General features: G+C 36.7%; 1 protein-coding gene across 1 annotated transcript in view; it reads left to right on the forward strand.

The window, feature by feature from the left end:
* Positions 1 to 21,883, forward strand: part of LOC134680358 (uncharacterized) — a 112,509-nt gene extending 90,626 nt beyond the window's left edge. Inside the window, exons 3-4 of the mRNA XM_063539482.1 lie at positions 16,669 to 17,363; positions 17,788 to 21,883. Coding sequence (XP_063395552.1) covers positions 16,669 to 17,363; positions 17,788 to 17,898 — 806 coding nt within the window. The 3' untranslated portion in view covers positions 17,899 to 21,883. The remainder of the gene's footprint in view (positions 1 to 16,668; positions 17,364 to 17,787) is intronic.
* The last annotated feature ends 803 nt before the right edge of the window (positions 21,884 to 22,686 follow it).

Genomic DNA, 22,686 nt, shown 5'->3' on the forward strand with positions numbered 1-22,686 from the left:
TTTATTATCATAGTGCGCGCGGGGCCATACAACTCCGCATGCTGCAATTCACTTTGCGACAATCGCGGAAAAATGTGACAAATCACAATTTTAAAATCGCTGCGATTTTTTGTCGCATATGCGCGCAAACACATACGTTGCATTTCTGCGACAAAATTATCGCAGGACAAAAAATCGTGGTGCGCGCTTGGCCTTACTCTAAATTATTATAATACATCAAGCATTCGCGAGATGCTCGACTTCGGTATTCAAACACAAAGCAATAGTACAAGAATCTAACTAAATGCAAAGGCCGAAGGAGCGATTCGAAGATCCGAAGCGTCCGACAGACGCGCGCCTCCTGTAACTTTTCCAAGTATTTTTAAGTACAAGTGTCTAAGTCGCAAGATCCAAAGGCTGAAGTCGCATTGGGCCGAAAGCCCGAAGCATCCAGGAGGTCAGTTCTAAACACAGGTAATTAATACAAGTGTCTAAATGCGAAGGCCGGAGGCCGAGCTCCGCGTAGGGCCGAAGGCCCGAAGCCTGCAAGATGTCAGTGGTTAAACACAGTAACTGACAGCCTGGACGCTTCGGGCCTTCGGCCCTACGCGGATTTCGGCCTTCCGCCTTCGCATTTAGATACTTATACTATTGTTCTGTGTTTAAGTACTAACATCCTGGACGCTTCGGGCCTTCGGCCCTACGCGGAGCTCGGCCTTCGGCTTTCGCATTTAGACACTTGTACTATTGTTCTGTGTTAAAGCACTGACATCCTGGACGCTTCGGGCCTTCGGGCTACGCGGAGGTCGGCCTTTGGCCTTCACATTTAGACACTTGTACTATTGCTCTGTGCTAAAGCGATGACATTTTGCTAAAGCTCGGCCTTCGGCCTTCGCATTTAAACACTTTGTACTATTGTTCTGTGTGTGTAGTTGAATACGGCATCCTAAAAACAGGCAAACAACCTCTGTAAAATGTAACGATGCGAGCGGTACGGCTACCATCAGTTTGGCATTGACATAAACGCTACCGTGGGCGTGAACGTAATTTACTTTCTATGCATCTCGCTTGTACTGACATATTAGTGCGAAAGAGATATACCTATAGGAAGTAAATTACGTTCACGATATCGTTTATGTCAATGCCAAACTGATGGTAGCCGTACGGAACACTAAATGCCTCGAGCTATCTCGGGCTTGGCCAAATTATTAACATTGCCGTTAATTTTACTATTAATCGGTCGTTAATTTTCAAAGTAATCAGTAGTAGAAAGTAAAATCTTATTATCTAATCCTAATCTGATGATCAGAGCTGGGCCGCTGCGCTGGCCAACTCTTGCAAGCAGACTGGGAATTAAAATATATTATATTCGACTACCTACTATGATATACATACCTCATCATCACCATCATTATCTCAGCCATAAGACGTCCACTGCTGAACATAGGCCTCCCCCTTGGATCTCCATACGTGCCGGTTGGAAGCGACCCGCATCCAGCGTCTTCCGGCGACCTTAACAAGGTCGTCTGTCCATCTTGTGGGTGGACGTCCTACGCTGCGCTTGCTAGTCCGTGATCTCCACTCGAGCACTTTTCGACCCCATCGGCCATCTTCTCTGCGTGCAATGTGGCCTGCCCATTGCCACTTCAGCTTGCTAATCCGGTGGGCTATGTCGGTATATACATACCTACGACGCAAATATTTAATAATCTCCACTAAAACTACAAACTCCGCCATAATAAACTCGGAATTTCCGAGATAAAACGAGGGGTCCGTGAACTTGCGAGCTAAAATAGCCACAATTTCGCTCGTTCAATATTTGATGAAGGCCTTAGTTTGCATTTAATCTGACTACGTAGCTTAGTTTCAGGGCTTTATTCAAATAATTGTTATATTCTGTTAATAATTCAGTCTCAGCAAAATATTAATCAGGTTAAAAAAATTCGTACTCTTCAATACCAGACCGTCCATATTAAAATAAATAATTAAAAATGTTTACGCAAATTGACTAAGCCCCAGAAGTTCCAAAAGCCCCAGGGGTGTAAGCTCAAGAAAGCTTGTGTTGTGGGTACTTAGCCAACGATATATTTACATAATATATAATTACTTAAATACATAGAAAACAACCAAGACTCAGGAACAAATATTTGTGTCATCAGGTCATCACACAAATAAATCCCCTTACCGGGATTCGAACCCGGGACTATCGGCTTCATAGGCAGGGTCACTACCCACTAGGCTAGACAAATATTCACAACAAAAACACGAAAGAACACGATTTATTTCCACCCGCCTGTTTGTATATTTTGAGGTAATATGATTGACTTCCTAATTCAATCACCCCTATACATTTAGACTTAAATATTTAAAACTTTGGAGATATATGGTCATAAGTAGTGACCCATCTTCATTGATATATTAAATAATTTCATTGCATCGTGTATAAACTGTATAACGTATAAAGTAAAAGTCACGATTCTCCACGGTATTGAACTGAAGAAAGGGGTGGTTAATGGTATGGAAAAATAGCGTTACGTGGGTGACGTCACTATGAATTATAGAATAAACTATCATATGTACTATCATATCTACTTAAAGTTTATAAGTTTCCTTCATGTGTATCAATTTCGCAGAGGGAACATTGCGATGGCGACCACCCAGTGTGGCGCATTTCTTGTATCTTATCTACCATAATATTCAATATACTCTATGATCTTATCTACTTACCAAATTGTGTACACATTTTTATAACTGAAGACCAATATTATAATATCGATTGAACCAATTCATATAAATCTTGCTGCTATAATTTATAAATTATATCACACAAGTACGTGGAAGTAATATTTTGATTCATTAAATTTTGTAGAATTGCAAAGAATGAATACCGCTTTAGGTAAGTATCGAGAAATATTTACGCGTATATGTTTCTAAATTTAAATGAAACGCTCTTGAACTTACTAGTTGAAACGGTTGCCCAATATAGGCAGAGGACGCGGAGCAATGGACTTACAATTATGCCCAGTCGGCCTTTTGTACATTTGCACGTGTTATAGTTACCGGTTGCACACAGATGCTACTCTGTACATATTTTTAGATCTAGTATAGCAGTTGTTTTGTTCGATGAATACACTAAGTAAACCAGTTCGAATGTAGGTGATAAGTACGTCTTTTTAGGGCTAGTGTGGCGAGGCATGCAGGACTCGCAGGACATAAGGATCATCAAGAGAAATGTTAAAAGAATGCATTGTTTCTAAATTAAAGAGTGGAAAACGTCACCGCTTCGCGCAAGACTTGAACTTGCAAACAACTAAGATACCAAAGCCTACCAGAAGGTTGATTTTGTCCATTTCTTCCTTATACCAATTTCTTGTAGAGTCTGTGCGCAAAGAGAAAAGTCGTGGAATGTATTGATTCCCATACATACCACGACTCTTCTCTTTCCGCACAGACTCTGCTAATTTGTAGTATCGCTTGCAGATGTATCTGCTTCATTAAAAATATAGGAAATGTCTTTATCCAGTAGTGGAACGGTATTGGTTTTGACTCACAATAACAAGTATAGCAAAAAATGTATATGTAAGTATAACGTATCTACGAATATAGTACATTATTGTCGAGGCTCGGAAGTAGCTACTTGCAGGCTGAGGATTCGTTTTAAACGGACGACCTTGGGAGTCCGTTTAATTGAATCCGAAGCCAGCAAGTAGCCTTCCAGCCGAGTCATATATAGTGCTTTTCTCAAAAATGGTGCAAGAAACATAAATATCATAGAAACATTTTACAAAAGCAACGTTCTTACGTATATATTTTCACAGAGAAAAGCCCTTGCCGCCTTTTTATTTTTTTAATAAAAAAATAGAAGTGTATTTTTCTGCCGAAAATACGCCAACCTATTTGAGACAACTAAATAGTCGCGGTACTAATCATCTGTTTGGCTGTGTAATGGGCCTGTGCCTTCATTTGATATGGCCATTTGAACTTTTAAAAAGTTTGGAACTCGACAAATAATGGAATTTGTATGCAACATTGCAGTCCCAAAATCGAGACTGCAATGTTTTTAACTTTTTAATTTTTGGTTGATCATAAACTCCGCGCTTCGCGACCTATTTCTTAGACGGCAAAGTCGACTTTGCCGTCCATTTTTGAGAAAAATATATTGAATCATAGAGTGACCACAAGAAAATAATTCTGCCAACGACTATTTAAATGTAAATCTCTTATTTTATTTGAATCCATCCATTCATTCATCGTTCCGTTTGCCTCTCTAAATTTCAAGACCTACACATCTATAGACATACAACTAACATATACGGGATTGTGTAATAAAAGCCCATAGAAATCGGGATAAATGGTCGCTCCACCACTTCAACCTAGATTGCACCTACTGCTCTAGAAATAAAGTTTCAATTCGATTGAAGCATTGGACTGACCGGACACTGTCTAGTCCTTTGGCTGACCCACTTACAATTTGTAAGAGTCCTTTAACCTGAATTTCAAGAGATATGTTACCTTTATAGATGGAAGAATGAAATGGAGGATTGGAGGCCTGAATGGAGGTCCAAGGGGGAGGCCTATGTTCAGCAGTGGAAGTCTTATGGCTGAGATGATGATGATGATGATGATGTTACCTTTATTCGATCCACTATTTTGCCCCCCCACGCATAACAGCCGCAGAGTCAAGATAAGTCTGCAACGATTTTGATAGCACACGCAGTGCAAGTGTTATTTTAAACGTCAAACTTCTATGAACTTTTGACGTTTAAATAACACTTGCGGTGCGTATGCTATCAAAATCAAAATTTATTCATTTTGTTCAAGTAATAAATATATCTTCACAATGCAAACATTGCAAATACAACCAGCAGTTTATCGTGTATTTTTTTATTAGCCTACTTTGGTGTCTTTCGTGTGTATCGTGTGATAAATTTAATATAAGGCACGCGCCACTTTGACACAAAGTGTCTACTTAATGATCTGTATTATATCGTATCATTTCATACGATCCTCTATATACCGTCAGCGTCATAGCGTCGGTATAGCGTCAGTAAAACGGAACACACGAAAAATTTAATTCGCATACATTTACACACCGGCGTTTGGATATAAAGGAATTTCAAATATTCTGCGTTTTAGGGAATCTAGGGTGTGTCATTATCATTACGCGTTTCACTGTATATTTTTGATACTTTATATGGCGCAGTTGGTAGGATTTTAAGGTTTTTTTTCAGTTTCTTAATACTGCCCTGCTTATTGTTTGTGCAGTACTTGCATGAAAATCATCGTTTAAAATAAGAACTTATTCAAAGAGAACAAGATAAACAATTGCATGACATTTCAACTGCGATTACTGCATATGTTGTTAGCACGGCAGAATAATTTACCGCTTGCACATCCACCATCACGTTACACTACCTACTTAGGAATATATTATTATTATAAAACCCTTGATTCATATATTAATCACGAATTAAACTGTTCCTACTTGCAAGATTGAACCCGAATTATCCCTTTTCCAAATACAAAACTAACCTAATTAATTTTATCATCCTCGTCATTAATCCTTTCATAATTCAATATTTTGTATGGAGAGAATATTATAATATGTAAATTGTATTCGGAGACCACCCCCAAATCATTCATATTCTGTTGAAAAGGGACTCTTATAACAAGAGTCCCTTTTCGGAAGTATACACCACTTCATTACTGTTATTTGCTTTTGGAATTACCCGAATAAGGTGCATATACTTTTTTCACATAAACTTATTTATCTACCTATGTCTCTTCCTACGTAATGACTTGAGAGCAACATCTTAAATGTCAACGTTTTTCTGCCCATAATTAAAGCCAGAACTACTGTGAACGAATTTCGTTTTCATTTTGTTTTAATTTCATCTGCTCTACCAGGAATGCGAAGGTTAAACAAAGTTTTTATTGTAAATTCTTTGTTTACTTTTATTTAGGCTGGTGAACAAACGTCTCGGTACCTACTTTTAATTTAATATCTAATTTTATTAAATTCTGGGAGTCTGCAACAAACATTCGAAATATATTTTCAATTAGAACTACGCAGAACAATGTTTGTTTTGGGTAATGAAAAAATGAAACGCGTATTCCAAGTAATTTACGAGTATCAGGGGAAATGGAACGGGACAAAAACATTTGTTGTTTTTAATTATAGCAAAAAAGTGTAGACCTTTACAAATACTAGGTTCTGCGCGCAACTTCGTCTGCGAATGATAATTGGGATAATTGATAAAAAGTACCTTTCTCAAGCTTCAAACTATCTCCATACCAAATTTCATCTAAATCGGTTTAGCGGTTTAAGCGTGAAAAGGTAACAGACAGTAAGACATTTACTGTCTGTTACTTCCGCATTTATAATATTAAGTAGGGATTATAACATTTACAATTATAATTGAGAAGTTTCTATTTGTTGCCAATTATCTATTAAAACTCCTATTAAAAGCCTATTAAAAAAACCGGGCAAGTGCGAGTCGGACTCGCGCACGAAGGGTTCCGTACCATAATGCAAAAAAAAAACAAAATAAAAAGCAAAAAGAAAACGGTCACCCATCCATGTACTGACCCCTCCCGACGTTGCTTAACTTTGGTCAAAAATCACGTTTGTTGTATGGGAGCCCCATTTAAATCTTTATTTTATTCTGTTTTTAGTATTTGTTGTTATAGCGGCAACAGAAATACATCATCTGTGAAAATTTCAACTGTCTAGCTATCACGGTTCGTGAGATACAGCCTGGTGACAGACGGACGGACGGACGGACCGACGGACGGACGGACGGACGGACGGACGGACGGACGGACGGACAGCGAAGTCTTAGTTATAGGGTCCCGTTTTACCTTTTGGGTACGGAACCCTAATATTAGGAAGTTAAATTTATCACTGAACTTTCTCTAAAATATGTAAAAGCCGTTAATGTTGTCTCTTAAATTGGCAAACTCTCCCTAATAAATTCAGGCATTTATGTTCATAAATAACTAATTCTCGGAAATATTCCTGAATATTAGAAAGCTATTCGAACTCCTAAATAACATGCAAAAAATATTAGTACTTACCTTTTATTTTTCAGACTTTCTCCTGAAGTCAAATTTCGGGACAAAGGCTAATAGCTTTCTTTCAAGACTGTATTGAAAGATAAAAAGAAAAATTGTTAAATAAAATGTTTCAGCCACCATTTCCTTTGTGCTATTAATGTACTACAACTACTATTACTACTGTTTATACACGATGTTTTTTTAAAGCCAGTTAATTTCAAGGGTGCATTCCTGAGCTAAAATTAAGTAACTTTCTCAAAGAAACCGGTATTCCAATTTAATCCATTTTAAATTAAGATATTCGATTTATTTTTATCTGATAAAGCCCCTATAGACCAGTCAAATCTTACAAAAAAATCTCCTAAAAAAACAATGCGTGATGTAGTTCTGTATTTTTTATATACTGTTTGGAGTCCTTGGAGGAATGTGAGACTATGTTTTGCAAGCAAAAAAAAGTTGTGCTCTCTGTGTAATTTGCGAAAAACTGCAAAAATTTCAGACTTTTTTCAGAATTTACAGATTTATTGTAAAACTATGGGTTTTTGGTCAAAACTTGCTATGTAATGTTGAAAGTATATTAAATTTGGAACAATTTAAGCCCATAAACAGCGCCGTATGTCAAATAGTTCTTGAAATATGGGGCTTTAAAAAAAGGGTATTTTTTTCCTTGGAATGAAATTACAAGTTTTTCCTATATTTTAAGACAAATATCGGCACAACCGCTCATGCTATGATATATATTGCAATGAATAAAGTTATAGCAAATTTAATTACCTTTCATTTATGTGATAGAAAAAGTCAGTAAGTCTTACAGTACTGAAGTTATCGTAAAAAAATGAAATTGCTATAATGCAACTGATATATTGTTTAAGGCATTGTCAAAATCCCTTCAAAAGGCAGTACCATCGTCGAGAACGCAATATACGATTATCTTTTACCGGTTTTCCCCGATAGCAGTAGAGCGACGTCGGAGATCAACCATTTTTTAAAATGCACCCCTCTCTTAAGCACAATAACTCATTAACTTAGCTCTCTTATTCAGTAATGAAATCAAGACACAATCTGTAGTTTGGCTTGTTTCTCGGCTCCATTTTTTGCTTGTAGCCATAGATCCCACGATGCCGATTCCGATTTAAAAATTTGTTATGATTTTGAACTTGTTTTGATACGATCGACCTTGACGGTAATAATTATAGTTCACGGCAATTGGCGTGGTGTTGGATAAACACACTGAAAGTCATGTCACTAGTATCTAGCTCGCGCTCGCTTATTGGTGCTCTTGAGTGAACTCTGAGTCGTGGTAATACAAGATCACGATAATATCCTAACCGTAACATACTGATTCATCAGAATCAGCTACCATTACCCACTCTAGGTAAACGTTTAGTTATAGGGCATGTATGTGACTCAGTCTTGTCATGTAACCAGTATATCAAAACTTCTTCAGTGGTTTACCGAATTTACACAATAAATTACAAATTCATTTCCAATGGTTGTTAAGGCTGAAATGAATGTGGTGCTACTGCTCAGAGAGTTGTCAATCCACGGGTTGTAACTAGCAATACCTCTTTCACTAGTAGTATTTACTGTATAAAATAAATGTATTTATAGTAAAAATTAAAAATAATTGGAAAGTAAATGGGTCAATTTATCAATAGAAAACAAGTAATTGTGTGGTTTTATGAAACCACGATACAAGTGAAACTTTTTTCGGATTGTAGATATAGGCATTTAACTAAAAATATTCGGAAATTTATCGGATTTAGGGTGTTCAAAACGGGTTTTTTAATCTTAACTTAATTAATATTCTCTTTAATTATCTTATAAAAGCTCGCCCAACGCCAATCACGCCAGTTACTCAACATGATGCTGTAGTTCATTATTAATATCGCTTATACGAGTCAAGGGCTAAAGAAACCGGTATGTAAGCCTACCGATATGAAACAAATGTATGCGATCCGCCCGGCTTGGCACATCATGTTAACACACACTTATCTATAATTTCCTAGGTGTTTCGTTCAGTTCTTTTTCTATAAATGATTTGGTTTGTCAGTTTATACACCTATCTAGTAAAGACTAGTAGTAACAGGATATTGCCAGTTAAGACCCGTGGATTATAACACAAACGTATACCTAGAGTGGGTAATGGTAACTGATTCTGATGTATCAATTTGTTATGGTTAGGATTTTATCGTGATCTTGTATTACCATTACCATGACTCAGAGTACACTCAAGAGCACCAATAAGCGAGCGCAAGCTAGATACTAATGACATGACTTCCAGTAATTTCAGTGTGTTTCACCAACACCACGCCGATTACCGTGAACTATTGTCAAGGTCGGTCGTATTAAAACAAGTTCAAAACCATAACAAATTGTAAAATCAGAATTGGCATCATGAAATCTACGGCTACAACCAAAAAGTGGGACCGAGAAACAAGCCAAACTACAGATTGTGTCTCGATTTCATTACTGAATGAATGAAGTGCTTAAGAGGTGAGTGGCGTGAGTGCATTTTAAAAATGGTTGATCTCCGACGTCGCTCTACTGCTATCGGGGAAAACCGGTAAAAGATAATCGTAGATTGCGTTCTCGACAATGGTACTGCCTTTTGAAGGGATTTTGATAATGCCTAAAACAATACATTAGTTGCCTTCCCCATTATAGCAATTTCATTTTTTTACGATAACTTCAGTACTGTAAGACTTACTGACTTTTTCTAGCACTTAAATGAAAGGTAATTATATTTGCTATAACTTTCATTGCCATATATATCATAGCATGAGCGGTTGTGCCGATATTTGTCTTAAAATATAGGAAAAACTTGTAATTTCATTCCAAGGAAAAAAAATACCCTTTTTTTAAAGCCCCATATCTCAAGAACTATTTGACATACGGCGCTGTTTGTGGGCTTAAATTGATCCAAATTTAATATACTTTCAACATTATATAGCAAGTTTTGACCAAAAACCCATAGTTTTATGATGAAACTGTAAAATCTGAAAAAAGTCCGAATTTTTTGCAGTTTTTCGCAAATTACGCAGAGAGCACAACTTTTTTTTGCTTGCAAAACATAGTCTCACATTCCTCTAAGGACTATAAACAATATACAAAAAATACAGAACTACATCACGCATTGTTTTTTTATTGTAAGATTTGACCGGTGTACTACGCCTACGTCAAATATTTTTTACGAAAAAATGTTTTACTATGCTGTTGAGTTTCCTTAAATCTACTTAGCCATACCCCGAAGTTAACAGAGTTAAAAAAATACACCGTGTATAATAAATAAAACTAAAGTTCCAAAAATAATTAATTTCAATAATACTAACTGCTTTCATGCTTTGTTATTAATGTTAAAATCTGTACGTATGGAAATACATGTTATTGTAAAGATTTATTTAACATACATTTCGATTTCTTCTTATAAAATTTTCGTATCTAAATAGAGCTAATATCAGCTAAGTGAAACCGCATTGCCGTCCATTAATTTCATTAAGACGAAACGGGAGCTGAGCTAAAAGTCAATTTTGAGATTTCAAGCTGAATATACCCGTCGCTTTGACGGGGCGTAACCGCGGCGTGAGAGACTGTATTTGTGTGTGTAATGCACGCACACAGACGCGTGCGGTGCGCCCGTACTCGCGCTGGCGCGCACCTCACTGATTGCAATTTGCATTGTCACTTTTTGTTACTGCTACTACTAAGTAGTAACAGAATTAATTTTAGTATAAGGTTTCAATAACTTCAATAACTGGCCACCTTATACTAAAATTAATTCTATTTATAGGTGAATATAATTCATTTTTGGTTTGGGGTGGCCACTGACGAATTACCCTATTGCGATTGAACTTTCTTACTTACCCGGCTCCTTCCATTGGCAAGTAACCGACTACCGTCGGCATGTTTATTTACTTACCTGTACCATAGAGAAAAAAATACATATAGATTGCTCACTCCATACATTAGTTTTGGTACCAAAAAGACTATAGCTCTCTCTCGATGCTAGATGTCGACTATAAAAATAATAGTATTTTTTTATAATAGTATTTATTGAAAATAATGAATAGTATATTCAAAGCTGATGTATGAAGTGAGCACTATTGTCTTATCATATTTCTCTATGCCATAGGCAACATCCATAAAATGATTAAATAATTGCTAAAGTTGCGCTTTTTAGAAAAATGAACCACCATTAAATTTGTACTATTTAATAAAACTACGATACATTTTTCTTCAATTACTTCATACAGCCTCCCTATGAAAATATCAATAATGGTGTTAGATTTTTCCCTATATTGTATGTCTTTTCCATAAATCCTAGCACAAAGAAGCTTCACAAGACACCTGCCTCGTGGAATATATTAAGGCGACAAATGTTCTATAATCTGTACCCGTTCCGGATGCATTTATCTTTAAAGCAGGATTTCCCTCGCTTACTATACAGGGTAGCACCAGCATGAGCGCCAATAACAAAAAAAAACTTACCGCGTATTCTTGACCATCATCATGTCATAGCATATTGCATAGAAACTGTAACAATTTTCACAATTCAAGCGCTACAATTTTGGAACGCTATCTCTGTATAAGGCTTGTTAGAGGGAAATAATTTTTCAATTCTATTTTTTGTTGTTGGAAAGGGCCTTTGCCCAGCAGTGGGACACACATAGGCTAATAAAAATATTTTTTTTTCGTTAGTTTATTACAAGTCGTGTAGATTTTTGTAAACGGCGCTGTAAGGTAGGGTTCCCGTAATAGCAATTGACAAACAAACACATGTGACATGTGACATTTCTTAAAAAAAATCGTAACAGTCTCATCAATCACACGCCAGCAGCGAAATGCTATACATGGAAGTATTCTGTCCGCTCAATTATGACCCAACGCAAACTACCCCGCGATAGGCGGTACTTACAAACTGCTCGATTGGCAATCTCAGTACCACCGAGATGACAGTCAGTGACAAATGGCTAAATTGATTTATAAAAACAACATTTTTTTGTAATTAAAAATATATTCATGTGTCGTGAAGTGGTGCAGAAGTTATTTTAGTTCATACCAAGGACAGTGGAATCACTTTTCACTTGTAGTAAACAGATAACTTCAGTAGAATTTGGAAAAAACATGACGATTTGTTTTCAATACTACCGTGCTAAGCTAAAACGTAACAACTCGTATTGTTATGAAAGTCGTATGCCTTTCATAACAACATACGACTTTTTAAATTGCGAGGATAATAGGGATGGTGTTATGCTAAATGAAGTAGACTATTTTATTAACTTGTGTTTGGTTTAGGTATTTTCTATATAATTATAAATGTAGTAATAAATTCCTTCTTACAGATTTGTATTTTCCTTTTTTATTTGATGAGATGGAGCTATGAAAAAACTACCTAGTTATTTCAAATTAATAATCAAATTTGGTATTGTCATTTTACATTATTTTCCATTCAGATTCCCACAAGATGCTATTCGCAGAGAACTATGGAAAAAAGCTGTCCAATTAGAGAGACATGAAATTGAGTGGATGCCTGGCAAGATATCTAGAATATGTTCTATTCGTGAGATAATCATACCCGGTCTCCTATATGTAGATACATTTTTCCTATCATGCTTTCACTGAATTAATTTAACAAATACACACATTATCTGAAAATGTTGATCATTTGAATCCACCCTCTACTGTCACATATATGTAGGTTCTCTCTCAAGCCATTTCCGTCAGTAGAAAAGAGCGGCAAACATATTAACTCACATTATAGACGGGTCTAACGCGAATTATATTCAATTACCTTGATTTACCGACGTAAATCAGTTTCGTTTCGTATAATGTGAGTTAATATGTGTTCAAAACGCGAAAGTTTAAAATATTATAAGAGCGGCAAATTTAGAAAATGTAAGCGCGCGAACGGCTGTGGTCCTATACAAAATTTTAATTTTGCACCTTTTTTTACTGACAAACTTGCTTGATCGGCTATATACATATAAAATATTCTGCACTAAAAGTGGGGATTTATTGTGACTCCGCCTGTTCAAATATTTTTGACCCGATTCGTGTACCCATGTAAATTTTGCAGACAGTATAGCCAGTCCGATTTCTAAGATCAAGTTCGCCATACATTTACTATGGTGTACTTGATCTTAGAAAAAGGGACAGACTATACCTGAACGTGACTTCGCACTGCCATTCAGATTGATAATAAAATATACAAAATACTTATTATGATATATTTACTTATGTTGAGTTAGTCTGTCATGTCATAACAACATTTTAACTAGTTATCTTTTAATCTGCATTAAATTATTATACGTGAATTATTTGACTGGTTCTTCACTGTATGGCATAAACCTATCCCTGTCCAAGTCATATTCTAATCAAATATGAACCGCGAACTCTCAGCGGCCAGTACGTACAGCAAGAAGGTTATTAGCGGATTAATGTCGCTGATTGGTAGTTATTGACATTATATGCATTTCATCTACACTTAGCTATGTACCATTAGTGTAATAAAGATGACTATTATTTCGTTTACCAGCTTTGATTACAGGCTCTGTAAACGCGTCGTCTTATTTGAATGTAGGCGTAATTGTGTATGTGTGCTAATTTGGCCCGAGAATTTGAACGGTAATGTTCCTAAAGGCGGTATCCTTGGTTATATATGATCGCAGCACGCCAGATATTCGATTAGTCGTAATTAGAAATAAAATTAGATGTGTGTCGTGATCTTAAAGAACCGGAATAGGACTCACCATGTATATAGCTTCTGGGAACCAAGAGCTGCACGAGCTTATACGTGCTTATAACTCGACAGGAAAGGAGCATTTTGCGGCGACGATTATGGGCAAGAATTTTTCTCATAGCATTTATAATTTTATTACTATGTGCTCAGTTATGTCGCCTAGACAACCTAGAATTCTAGACGGATGATTATAATAATAATTTGGATTATTATAATCATCCGTCCATCCATTTGGATGATTAAATACATGATGATGATGATAAGATACTTATAAATAAAGAAGATTAAGCACCGTATTATTATGGTTCAGAATGCCAACTCCCCCTGATTTTCATAACCGTGTGCTACTAACATTACTGTCTGGATTTTTGGATTTTGATTGTCCTTAATTATGCAAAATTAGTACAAAATCATTAGTAAAAAGCAAATTTATTTAGATAGTAAATTGACCAATCGTACTTTGAGTATAGAGATACTCAAAGTTCCAAGAATACCCAGCCAGATACAGAGCCAGAATACCTATAAAAACACAGCTCGTTTTTATAGAAAAAGTTCAACAGAAAGTGATCCGTTTTCATTAATAGGCGATCGTTCACGCATTATGGAACTCATCTGTAAAGACTAATTAGTTTTATAACAGTTGAACAGACTGTTCGTTACGCCGTACGAATTAATTTGCAGACAAATCCATAAATGGATGACACGCGACTATATGAATGTGTACGTACCATTTGTCTCTCTGTTTTGCACGAATGAACTTAAGTTTGTACAGTTTAATGTTAAAAAGATAGTGTTAGTGAAAAATTATAAAGATAGATGCCATGGGGCACTCTTTAGAACTCACTCTTGCTCGTCTTGTGTTGCCCTTCTCCGATTGGGTCGGATTGTTCCCGAGGCTTTCGGCAAGAGGCTCCCGAAGTCCCGACGAGTGTGTACATACAACTACACACTCGTCGCTCAGCTAACGCACGGAGCTCTTGCTCGGACTATAATTAAAATGTCTAATGTCTGCTGATGAAATAATAACAGTATGTTAACCATACGTTGACACTGCACGCACTATCATTCCGCAGAAGTCATTGCATCAGTAGCAAATGGCTCGTGACAGGCTGATGTCCAATTACATGTAACTTACATATTTATACGGTTACTAATGACAACAGATTGAGTTAGAGGCCTTTATGAAATTATCAACAACAACAATTATGTTGTTTTAGGCCCTTTCTTGTCCTGATTTTGGCATATCCATGCAGGGATGAGCGTGAGAAGTAGTGTCCGACCGAAGGTTCGGTTTCGGTTTCGGTTTCGGCCAGTTTCGGCCAAAAAATCATGTTTCGGCTGTAGTTTCGGTTTCGGCCAAAAAACGGCCGAACCTTTCGGCCGGGCCGAAACTTACGAAATGGTACTTCGGACAAAGACCAAAAGTTGGGGAATAAGTAGGACAGCAATATTAATATCTACATATACTGATTTATGTATAGGTACAGAAATTAATTGGTTTATTATAAAACACGATTCCACTAATGAGGTCGCCACTGGACGGCCGACGCAGTCTTAAGAGGCTGTCAATACTTATAACGCGCACACTGTCTAATTGTATCGGAGTGAATGAGATAGCACTGTCGCATGTTACTGGGCCCTGGGCAAGAGAATAATAAGAAAACTCATCATCTTCCTCGCGTAATCCCGGAATTTTTGCCGTGCCCTGGCAATGGGAATGGGAGCCTGGGGTCCAATAGACAACTAATCCCAAAAATTGGTGTAGGCACTAGTTTTTACGAAAGCGACTGCCATCAGACTGACCTTCAAACCCAGAGTGTTAACTAGGCCTTATCGGGACTAGTCCGGCTTCCTCACGATGTCTTTCCTTCACCGAAAAGCAAATAGTAAATATCAAATGATATTTCGTAGGTAAATAAGTTCCGAAAAACTTTTGCTTCGTCGAATGTCGAACGTCGACGAAACTGCGGTCTCGCTTTTTAATACAATGGACATTGGTTGGAGTCTGTGCTCAACTACTTATCCTGAAGCCTGAAGCACGGCTTTGACTTCGCATGAAAGTTCGCCTCACTGGGGCACTTCCGACTTTTAGGCCCAGGTGAAGATCGGTACCTGGCCTTGCGATATTGTTAACAAAATATTTCGCGCTCGCTGCGCTCGCGTTTTTGGTTGGTGTTTTGGTTGACCCTGTACCTACATGTTAGCTTGACTGGTGACTGAATAGAGTTAGACCAAGAAAATTCTGCAATGATTTTGATACGCAGTGCAACTAGTGCAAATGTTATTGATACGTCATAATTTCATAGAAGTTTTGACGTTTAAAATAACACTTGCACTGCGTGTGTTATCAAAATCGTTGCAGAATTATCTTGGTCTTAGTAATTTTCTTAAAAAAACTGCTTAAGTAACATCAATTTCAAGGACATTCGGTGTTGACAGCCCCATAATATGTGTATAAAAGCGGATTTATGACATTTTTCAACGATTTTATCAAGTTTACAAAAGTTTCGGTTTCGGTTTCGGCCGAAACTAGAGCCAAAGCCGAACATTCGGTTTCGGTTTCGGTTTCGGCAAAAAAACATGTTTCGGTCGGACACTAGTGAGAAGGTACATTTTCGCATCTACACCGATTATGAAAGACTACGCATGTTGGATTGTATATTTTCAACTAAATCAGGCCTTCGTTCTACTCTTACCCAAATAAGGTGACATTTTGAGAAAGGAAAGCATACCTACCTATCTTCGTAAGGCCCACACCTTACCTGTAGTAACAATTACTTCAATGTAATCTAAATCATTTTCAAAATATAGGTACATTAAAGCAAAGGACTGAAAATAAGACACACACAAACATTACATGACTTTTACTAACGTCATTATCTTGTTTTTTCCAGGGAGCTGCCAAATAACCGCTGCGCCCCAGTCCGAGGAACTTCAGCACCTAACCACCGACATAGAAATAGAACCCAGCGACCGGCAGGGCCGGGCCATGTACTTCACAAAAACACCCATGTCCACCACCAAACCCCCCAACATTACTGCCAATCAAACTGACGAGCTTATTCAACCAATTCAGAATGTAACAAACGCTACAACTGAGGCACCGGTAGTGCCCCTAAATGCGACAGATAACAAAAATGTGACAGAAACGCTGACAGCGCCAAACGCGACGCTTTCCAACGCTACAGCGGCGCCAGAGCCCACTAATTTAACTGACACGCAGAATGCAACATTCCCATCGAAAAGGAGGAATCTAACGCGGCCCGATGTAGTAAAAGCAGATACTATAGAACGGACATCAGAAAGCAGAATAGTGACTGACAGACCTTTGTCTTTAGAAACTCAGAATTTCCTGCAGACTCGCATCCCGCCGAACATAGAATCTTCCCGAAGAGTGATCGAGCAGGAAGGCGGTATGGACACGGGTGCCATAGCTGGGATATCGTTTGCTGCGTTAGTTCTGGGCGCGCTGGCTGGTAGCACGGCCTTCGTGCTGTACAGACGGAGGTACCTGAATAAGCCACAGACGTTGAATGATAAATGCTCGAATCCAGACTCTAGCGGGTATCTTGATGACAGCACTATACGGGTATGTATTTTCTTTTCATTTCTGTTACGTCGCTTGCACCTAATTTTTTTTTTATTATCGTGGTCAAAAGAAAGTAACTCTGATTGTCTGTTGTTTACACTAAAACCGCTAAATCGATGTAAATGAAATTAAGTGTGGAGATGATTTGAGGCCCGGGGGAATATCAATCATTAGCATTATCATCAATCCATACAGACGAAGTCGCAGGCAGAAGCTAGTTCTGTATAAGGGCCACCACAAAGACATCTATTCTCGATATTGATCTTTATTTACGTCTATCTCAATGAGAACGTCAGTTCTTCAAAACCTCTCAATTCTTATCTAACAGTTTACCATGATCATAGCGTCACTCGTACCAGTCATGTGGCGTTGAGTAATGGAAATTTATTTACCCAATGCTTAAAAAAATCGTTTTACTTTCCAGGACAACTCCGAAGAGATGTACAGCCTCGACAACGACTCGTTCCTCAACTCGCTTGAAGCCATGACCATCCAGAACTACTGGACTGACACCGTCAAACACACCAAGCTGTAGGCAATAGCGGATCTATCTCTTAGAAATGTACGGCGCTGTTAGGGGTGTATACAAAGTATGTCATTTTGTATGAGGAGAAAAAAGTGGCGCTTTATACCCATCGAGCTATGGGGTTAGTAGTTTGAAATTATCTTTAATACAGCAAAATATCCTCAGTTCCAAATAGATTAAGTACCTAATACTTATATCTCATCGTAATACTTTCAATAAGTGTGTCATTATTCGTATTTTTAAGTAAAACGGCGCGGTTATTGAATTACAAGTCATGGAATTGCAATAGGATTCAAAATAAACAATTAGAAAAATAATTTGCCACTTGTGTGGTTCCTCTACGGTTACTGAGTGCCGGCGAGTCGAGCACTACAGAACCAGTCTAAAATGTGTTATCGAGATGCGTAACAAACGGGCGTTATCGGAAAGCGCACCTACACTGGTTTTTTGAGCGTTGGACTAGCCCGCTCAGGTGCCAATTAGAAATTATACGTCTCTTTTTTGCAGGTAATGGCACGTGCGGTTTTACTTAACAATAGACATAGGATTACCCGTTCGGGGCCGGCTACAAATCGAACGACTATATTAATGATTTTGACACAAAGGTCTCTAAATCCCAAATTCCTTACCTCTGAGCTCGATGGTGCTATAAGATAAAGATATTTGTTTGACATGCAAAAATGTCTCGTACGACCATCTAATTGTCGTAAAGGTTTCGTATTCAATGACTTGTCTGCTTTTGGGCTCCCAATAGCAAAGTATGTTTAGAAATGTGATTCACTCGATTCTTAAAGAACCCTTCCAAAGTGAACTGTAGTTAAGTAGATGGTGATTTTTTATTTTCATCAATATTTAAACTGTCTACCGCCTGGTTTGAAATTGACGGTGGTAATTAAAGTATTTTTCAATGTAAGATAGGATAAAATACAGAACTTTGAAATTGCTTGTATTTTATGCTATCAAGAAAAAAATATGAAGTGTCTAATGCAAATGAAAAATATAAGTGATTTTCAAAGTATTTATTGACGACATGTGTAATGTACTATAGGTACCTATATCTTGACTTTTGTAAACGACATTAATCAGAACTCTGATACCTATTATTCCTATTAACATTTTTGACCTAAACCAAAATTGGCCACATTGGCAAATATATCGTAAGAGTTTTTTTTTTGCTACTGCTAGGGGCAAGAGAGACAGTATGGGGACTTCGTTTAAGTGTTTTTCTTGCCCCAATGTTTCTCGTACCCCATTTAAACTTAACTTATTTAAAATTGATATTAATTGTTCTGATGTCGATGGTTTGATTTTTCCCCTAAGCTTACTTATCTGCTTTAAGAAATTGCGACTTCAGTACCTATAATATGAAATGAGAACAATAATCTTAATCAGATTCGTCAAACGAATGTCTGTAAAAATAAACCCCAGGATATAACATGTCTTGTCTGTTATAAATAAGAATGTGACGATTTATTATTAATTAATATTAATAATCGGTGTGAACTTTTAACTCGGGTAATTATTAATTTATATTAGTAGTTGTCGATTCGTCAACACTTCTGTAAATAGTACATAATGTGATAATTATTTTTAGACTTGTTATAACATGATTTTTTCTAGATTTAGTGTTATAGTATCTACTATTATTTCTTACCGCTTTTACACTATTTTTAAGTTTTAACTTTATTGATTTATTAAACTGATTAACTAATAATTTGACGATTGGAATTGACATTTGATTATTTATGCTATTGCTTATTTAAATATTGTTTGACCAGTGATTTTTGATGTCTATTAGCTTAGGTACGTGTTAATGATCTCAATTATATCAATGTACTGCTAGAAGATGAGGTATTAAAGCTTTTAATGAAACCCCTTCTTCTCATGTACTTACTACTAAGATGTGGACATTTGTGATCATTGTGATTATGACTGGATCATGGATGTGTAATCTTTTTTTTTTATCAAAATCTAGCTATTTGGAAGAAGCATGCAATTGGCGGTTTTCTTATAAAATTATATAAATATTTTACTGTGTATATGCCAAAAACAGAGATCAGATCTAACTGGTTTCACCGATGTTAAACGCAATTTTACGTACCTAACATACTTTGATATTATGATCTTTATACTTATTATAGTATGTAAGGTACATATTACCTACCCGACATTTTGCAAAATGTTTCTTTTGCTGAAATATGGCTGCAATGTCTCAATGTCATTCTTTTTAAGATAACTATTTGTCCACAAATCTCGTATTTATCGGTTTTTGTTACTTTATGTATAATAGATATTTTAATATATACATTGTATTGTATATAACAACTATTGTCTCTCTTAATTTTGATCGGTCTTCAAAAACAACGCGCATTCCATGTCCTCTTTTGACTTGAAAGATAATATAGAACGTGAATTATAATTATAAAGTACAATCGGTGAAGTGGAAATCCAGCCCATATGTCACAGAGACAGAGTTGACAAATAGAGAGAGGTACACTAGAGGGTGTTTAGGTGGCCCAATTTTCCGCACAAGCTGATTAAATTGGCAACTTATATTTTTGATTTGAACGCAAAAATGAAAAAGAAGGACATTGGATCGCAGATACGCTAGGTAACACTGAAAATCAGATTTCTGATCAAATTGGTAATTTAATTGTTCCCTCTGGACGGGCCTTAAGACAAAACTGAGACGAGACGATTTAGAACGCATACATACTTATTAAAGTAGGTTTAAGCCATTGGCCGCTCAAGTACAGTTATGAAATACCTCTGCCTATCTTTCATCTCTGCCGGCCTAGCCAAGGTTACAATCGCTATCGCTTCGACAACGAAAAGCATTATCTCTCTCTATCACTCTTCCATATTCGTGCGACAGTGACAGTTGCGTTTCGATCGCTACGGAGCGTAAGCGATCGGCATCTTGGCTACGCGGTCTGTACGACACTCACAGCGACAAATAACATGACATGATATTTAACTAGGTAGATAGGTAGTATATATACATAGCCCCCTAATGACTTTTTTTGCTGACTGTACATGCGCGTTGTTTCCTAAAGACTGATGTGTAAACACCTTTATGCATTATTTCATTTGCTTGTGATTTAGACATCCGTCCATAACTTGTTTTGTCAAATGATTTGTTGCATTTACTTTTTTTTCCTCGTTATTAGTTTGCCTTGCACTAATTGACCTATCAGGAATTATATTAAAACATAATTTTCGTAGCCACTGCGGTCATATCAAACTTAGTTGTACCTAACTTAGCGTTTCAAATAAGATTTGAAGTAATATATATTTATGTAAATCGTGTAAACTGCATAAATTTGTGTGATTTAGAAGTAGTTTGATGAGAAAATATGTACGACTAAGTAACTTTTGCACTTTCTGATTCAAAACTTAGCGGGATACAAAAAAGCCCGGAATCCTAAATATTTAGTTAATAAAATCATTATATCTTTAAACAAAAATATGTGGGTAGTTATAAAAAGTTAATTACCTTGATATAGGCCTACCTTATTACATTGTTTTATTGTTATAAAAGGAATAATAAGATTGTTTATTTGTAGGTTGCCTATTATTTTGACAACGGATTATATAAAGTGATATAAGTAATTATATAATTTTAAAATATGCGTTTTAGTCTCACAGCAAGAGAGATTTCATATATATTCTAACAACATCCACATTGTCAGTAGAAAAGGCGCCGCGTGAAATCAAATTTTCTACGGAAAGTCAACTCATCGCGCCATTTTTTTAAATTTTCCCTTCTTTTCTTCTGACAAACTGGGTGTGCCAGAGGAGGAATATAAAACCACTTTTGTCTGTCAAGTTCTATATCATCTACCCTCATAAGTACCCGTATCGGTGCTAAGAAATTATACGACATTGATACATAAGCCACCAAAATATACATAGATGTATCCTACCTAGTTTGCTCATCAAATGCATTAAGTTGTAACTAGTATTATCTGGATTAAATCTATTTTTACTGGAATTTGACGATGTTTCATTTGTTCTACATAACCTTATATTTTCTTGTGAGAAAATAATTAAAAGCACACGAGTCACGGTAGTGTGAAAACTTATGTGGAAAGGTTTGCAAACTTTGAGCTGACAACAGTAAAGTTTTCGGAAATCAATTTAAAATATAAAATAAATTACCCGGGACTGGGACACCAAAACGTATATTGAGTAATTAAAGAATTATTAAAATTTACTCTGTAATTTTAACGTTACGTTGGAGCACACTATACACATTATACACAGTATTGGTATATTCTCTTTGTACACAAGAAACTGTAACAACCCACTCAGACACCAATCCAAAGAATCCACTATTCTTACCAGACTACGGCAAAGCTAAAAGGTAGCTCAGAAAATGACGCGGAAAAGTAAAAAATGTAGGCGCGGGTACCATCCCTGAGATACAGGATTGCAACTTGCAACTTTTTTTAAATATAGCCGGTCAATGTCAGTAGAATAAGGCGCGAAATTCATATTTTGTATAGTAGTTTTTTTTTGCCGTTTTTTCATCTGAAGGAAATGGCTTGACAGATTATATTTGCCGCCTTATTTTCGTTATACGATGGCTGTCCAGGTCCAGGATTTAAAAGAACCAAAATAAATATAATATCTCATTGATTTTATTTTATGGCTAAAAATGATCTCGTACACGCTTGCGGTTAACAAAGCAAAAAGACGCCTTATTCCAGTGTAGCCATTAATCAAATACCCTTAAATTAGTAATAAGACAGAGACACTGCATCATAAAGCCCCCTCCAGACTATGTGCGTGAAT

The sequence above is a fragment of the Cydia fagiglandana genome, chromosome 3 (assembly GCF_963556715.1).
Source record: "Cydia fagiglandana chromosome 3, ilCydFagi1.1, whole genome shotgun sequence".
Taxonomy (NCBI): domain Eukaryota; kingdom Metazoa; phylum Arthropoda; class Insecta; order Lepidoptera; family Tortricidae; genus Cydia; species Cydia fagiglandana.